We start from the raw sequence: 5,395 nt of genomic DNA, 5'->3' as shown, positions 1-5,395 counted from the left end.
CGCCGCGGCGGAGCCGGCAGGGGGCGGTGCAGGCGCGCCGGGCCCTCCCGCCCCGCCCTCGCCATCCGCGCTGACGTCACGGGATGCCCCGCCCACCTGCCCGCGGAGGGGGGCGGAAGAGGGGTGCGGCGGGGGAGGGGGGTGCGCCGGGAGTGCCCCCAAATGGGAGGGGCACGGGCAGAGGAGTGCCCCGGGGGGCTGGGGTTGCCCCAGGGTATGAGGGTCCCCTGAGTTGGGGGGGGCAGGGATATAGGGTGCGCCTGGGGTAAGGGGGTCCCCAAAAGTGTGGAGGTGCCCGGGGAAGAGGGGTACCCCGGGCAGATGTGGGTGTGCCCCAGGGTCTGCACAAGAATGGGGTGCTCCAGGGATATGGGGGTGCCTACAGGGAAAAGGGGTGGATGATCCCAGGGTTACGGGACCCCAAAAGTGTGGGGGGGCCCCCAAGGAACAGGGGTGATCCAGGGTGATGGGAGGATGCTCCAAAGGGATGGGGGTCCCCAAAAGCGTGGGAGTGCCCCAGGGAATGGGGACACCCTGGGGGGACTGTGAGGATGCCCTGGAGCTGGGGGGGTGCCCAAAACTTTGGGGGTGCCCCAGAAGAGCATGGGGAAATCCCCAGGGAATAGGAGTGTTCCTGGAGCTGTGGTGATGCCCCAGGGGGGTGACAACTGTACGGGTGCCCCCAGGGAACAGAGGTGCCCCAAAAGTGAGGGGTACCCCTAAAACTGACAGGCACTGAAAGCTGTGGGGATGGAGGTGCCCCAAGGGTTTGGGGTGCCCCAGAGGGATGGGGTGCCCAGAGGGTGCCCGGGGGTGCGGGCTTCCCCCAAAGGCAATAGGGGTGCCCAGGGGAGTAGGGGTGCCCCAGAGTGGGGGGTGCGGGGGGGGACCCCGCGAGTCCGTGGGGCTGGCGCAGGGTCACAGCTCTGCTTGGCAGCATGGCTCGGCTCGGCTCGGCTCAGCTCGGCTCAGCTCGGCACAGCATGGCACAGCCAGGGTGGGAAGGACACAGGGCTCTTCTCTGGGGGGTACCCCGCAGCACCCCCCAACAGGGGCAAGCCAGCCCCGCAGTGCCCCTGCGCCCCCCAAAACCCTGCTCTATCAATGGGGAAACTGAGGCACGGAGCCCTGCCCTGCCTTTGCCCACCGGTCTGCCCGCCAAATCCCCCCCGACCCCGGAGGGCCTCCGCTTTCCCGGGGAGGCTGCAGCACCCGGGGGGGCCTCGAAGGGGAGCCCCCCATCCGCTGTGGGCCAGGGGACAAGGTGGGGACCCCTGGCTGGAGACCCCAGGGAGCATCACTGCAGGGGGGCGATGCACCCCTAGGTGCACCCCAGTGTCATCTGCTGCTGGGTGGCCTGGGACACCCTGGGGCAGGAGGATGGTGGGGGGCTGCAGGCTCCCCTCGGCCCCGGGGAAGGCATCCTGGGGGGGTCGGGGAAGGGTCCCTTCTGGCTGCCACTTCCCCTTCACGCTGGGAGAAGGTTTTGCAACCTCGCTTCCTCCCCGGGCAGCATAAAGCGGGCGGCGGAGGGAAGGGGCGCAGGGAGGCGGCAGGGCAGCGGGCGCAGGTGAGGGACGCTCCGGCTGACCTGGCGGGACCCCCGGGACTGGCGCTGCCCCGTGTCCCACCAAGCTCCGCACCGGAGCCCTTTGGGGGTGACACCTGGATTCGTCTTGTGCCCGGGTGCTCCTCGGTGAGAACCGGCTTGGGACAGGGAGGAGACCCCGGAGTTGACGGGCTGGCAAAGGCAGCGAGCGGTGAGTCCCCGGGGTGCTCCACCGGAGACCGGGGCTTTCCTCGGGCTTCGCTGGCCCCCCAGCACCCGGCTGAGCCCCCTCGCACGTGGATCGGGCTGGGCTGGGAGCCGGGGTGGGCTGCTCCAGCTGCCCAAGAGGCTGCCTGGTGTGGGGGGAGCGGGAGGTGGCGGGTGGGGGCAGCCGGGGCTGTGCTTGGGGATCATCTGGGGTGCAAACCCCCCATGGTCCCCAGGGACATCGGCCATGGGTGCCCCGGGGGGAAAGCACCCACTCCTGTTTCCTCGCACAGCGATGAGCCGGGAGGGCGCTTCCCCATGGCGTGTCCCTCCTTCCTCCCCGAGGGGACCCCCAGGGCCACCCTGGTGACCCCCAGCCCTCCCAGGGTCAGAAGGCGGAATGGGGTGCTGCTTGTTCCCCCAGCTGGGCTGGCTGTGGGGCATCCGTGGGTGGGGAATACCCAGCCCCGGAGGAACCACTGGGATTTTGGAGTGGGGAGGCAGAAAGAAGCAGCCAAGAATAGACTGAGGGGAAGCGCTGGTGTCCGGCTCTGCCCCGTGCCCGCGGCGGCCCCACTCAGGGACCTTCTGCCATCGTCACCGGCAGTGTCCCTGGCCGCAGTCCTCTGGGATGCTGGGGCATCACCGTCCCAGCATCACCATCCCGGAATCACCACCCCAGGATCGCCATCCCGGGATCACTGCAGGAACAGGGCCGGCAGAGCATGGGAGGGATTTTTTCCGGGCAGGGGCACCGGCCCAGCTGCAGCGGGGAATCCCCGCTGGGCAGAAGAGGAAAGTTGCTCCCAGGGAGGGTTTGGGTTCAAATGGGGCCGGCTCGGGGCCGGGGACCCCGCCCAGCACCGCGGGGTCTCGGCACGCCCAAGCAGCCCTGGCATCGCCGAGCCCTGGAGGGGCTCGGGGGCTCAGAAACGGGCAGAGGGGTGAAACTGGGGTGAAATGAGAGTCCGGATCCATTCTGGGAGAAGGCTGAACCCCAAAGGTCTTTGGGGAGGCAGGGGCAGAGCAGGGTGCCTACACGTGAGGAGACAGGAAGAGCGACTGTCACCTGTGATTTCCCCATCGCGGCTGAGCACGGGGGACACGGGGACGCCCAGCAGCGCCCAGCTGAGCAACAGGAAAACCAGAGACGTGAAATATTTCCAAAGCCGCTTGCAAAGGGTGACATGTCTTTCCGTCCGGGGGGTGAAACCACTCACACGGGGACAGTCCCGGGGGGGGAAGAAGGGCATGAAACCACCTTCAGACCTTCTCGAGTGCTGCCTGCCCCGGGGACCGTGACCGCAGCCTTGCCGCTGGCTGGGGTGGCAGGAGGGGCAGCTTCAGCAGTGATGTTTGAGGGGATGGAGAGACTGGAGGGATCCAGAGGTGCTCGAAGGACTTTGGAGGTGCCCAAGGGGGCCTGAGATGCCCAAAGAGCTCAGAGGCTTTTGAAGGACCTGCACAAACCAGGGCAACCCAGGGATGCTGGAGGGGCCAGGTGTCTCCTGGGGGGACATGATGCTGTGTTGATGGGGGAGCCCCCCAAATCGAGAAGAGGTGTCCGGTCTGTGGGGGAACCCCTTCCTGGGGGAACCCCTGGGGGGACAGGATTGGGGTGAAGTGGAGCAGACCGAGGGGTGCTGGGGGTGTTGTACTAGGGGATGTCTGAGGCATAGTGTCCACCTGCAGCACTGCCCATTACCTGGCACAGCATGGACACAGTAGAGCAATGGAGGGGGGCTGCCCACTGGCTGGGAGGGGACCTGGGGGGCAATGGAGATGCCAGGGGACCAAGAGATCCTGGCACACACCACCCTCCCACCCTACATTCACACTGCTTTGTGCTCCACAGGCAAAATGGAGTCCTTCTCCTTCAATGGGGATTTCTCCAACTTCTTCTCCCTCTACAACTATACCTATGACTACAGCACGGCCATGCCCGACACTGCTATCTCCTCCGCCCCGTGCCGGCCTGACAGCTCTGTCCTCAACAAGTACCTGGTGGTGGTGATCTACTGCCTCGTCTTCATCCTCAGTGTGGTGGGGAACGGGCTGGTGGTGCTGGTGGTGACCTCCAGCCACACCAACCGCTCCGTCACCGACGTCTACCTGCTCAACCTGGCCGTGGCAGACCTGCTCTTCGCCCTCAGCCTGCCGCTCTGGGCCGCCTACCGAGCCCACGAATGGGTCTTCGGCACCGTGATGTGCAAAGCCATCTCCGTGCTGCAGGAGGTCAACTTCTACAGCGGCATCCTGCTGCTGGCCTGCATCAGTGTGGACCGCTACCTAGCCATTGTCTACGCCACCCGGGCTGCCACCGAGAAGAGGCACTGGGTCAAGTTTGTCTGCTTGGGCATATGGGTCTTCTCCGTGCTGCTCTCCCTGCCCGTGCTGCTCTTCCGCGAGGCTTTCCCCTCACCCAGCAACGGCACCGTGTGCTACGAGCGCATTGGCGGTGAGGACACGGCCAAGTGGCGGGTCGTGCTGCGAATCCTACCACAAACCTTTGGCTTCGCCCTGCCCCTCCTGGTGATGCTCTTCTGCTACGGCGTCACCATCCACACCCTCCTGCAGACCAAGAACGCCCAGAAGCAGCGAGCCATGAAGGTCATCTTCGCTGTGGTGCTGGTCTTCCTCATCTGCTGGCTGCCCTACAACATCACGTTGGTGAGCGACACCCTCATGAGGACGCGAGCCATCACCGAGACCTGCGAAAGGAGGAACCGCATCGACACAGCCCTCTCTGTCACGCAGGTCCTGGGCTTCGCCCACAGCTGCATCAACCCCATCATTTATGCCTTCATCGGGCAGAAGTTTCGCAACAGCTTCCTCAAGATCCTGGCACAGCGTGGGCTCATCAGCAAGGACGCTGTGGCCCGCTACGGCCGCACCTCCTACGCCTCAACCTCCGGCAATACCTCCACCACCCTCTGAGCCCTGCTGGGACCCGACCCTTGCGGCTGCCAGCAGGTCCCGGCACCCCATGCACTCCAGCACCCTCACCCAGCCCCCTGGGATGCGGGCGGTGATGCCACAGGGATGGGCAGGGCCACCACTGAATGCTGGACCCCGGCTGGAAGGGGGCTTGGGCAGCGAGGGGGTAGGACCCTATTGCCAGAGGAGTGATGCCAAGCACCACCTCCCTGCTTTTTGGGGCGGAACCTGTGACATTGGGGACCCTGCGGCCCTGCTGTGGGGACGGTGTTCATGGCTGATGGCTGTCCAGCAATAAAGCAGTTGGTGGGTTGGTCATCCAGGTCTGCTCCTCTTTGCCACGGGGAGGGAGACAGCGGAATGGGGCCAGGGCACATCTTTGGGGATGGTGGGTCCTGGGCTCCCCACCTCAGTGCCAAAGCGGCAGTGCCAGCTGAGCCCGGCGAGGTGTGGGTAACCCTGCTTCCAGGCCAGGGAAGGGCTGTTGCCCAAGAGGCTGTTGCAGAAGGTTTGGCATCCTGTGCGTCCCCAGAGGGGACCCAAACCCAGGTCTCGCTCCCCACAGCCGCCCAGCCAGGTCCTGGCACTTGCCTGGCGTGGGGGTCTCTGTGCAATGTCTGTCCCACCTGGGACAAAGCCATCCCCTTCCCGACCCCGATCCGAGCCTCAGCGGAGCAAATCACTGCAAGATCCCTGGGCACC

The 5,395-nt window shown here is 65.9% G+C and overlaps 1 protein-coding gene across 1 annotated transcript; it reads left to right on the top strand.

Annotated features, from left to right (window-relative positions):
* The first annotated feature begins 1,295 nt into the window (after positions 1-1,295).
* LOC142083491 (C-X-C chemokine receptor type 2-like) lies at positions 1,296-5,005 on the top strand. The gene is made up of 2 exons (XM_075152953.1): positions 1,296-1,760; positions 3,612-5,005. Exon 2 carries the CDS (start codon positions 3,617-3,619, stop codon positions 4,691-4,693), a length of 1,077 nt encoding a protein of 358 aa, XP_075009054.1. The 5' UTR covers positions 1,296-1,760; positions 3,612-3,616; the 3' UTR covers positions 4,694-5,005.
* Positions 5,006-5,395: the final 390 nt, after the last annotated feature.

The sequence above is a fragment of the Calonectris borealis genome, chromosome 6 (genome assembly GCF_964195595.1).
Source record: "Calonectris borealis chromosome 6, bCalBor7.hap1.2, whole genome shotgun sequence".
In the NCBI taxonomy this organism is placed as follows: Eukaryota; Metazoa; Chordata; class Aves; order Procellariiformes; family Procellariidae; genus Calonectris; species Calonectris borealis.
Note: the sequence above shows the minus strand (reverse complement) of the source record. Positions and strands in the feature narration are given on the sequence as shown.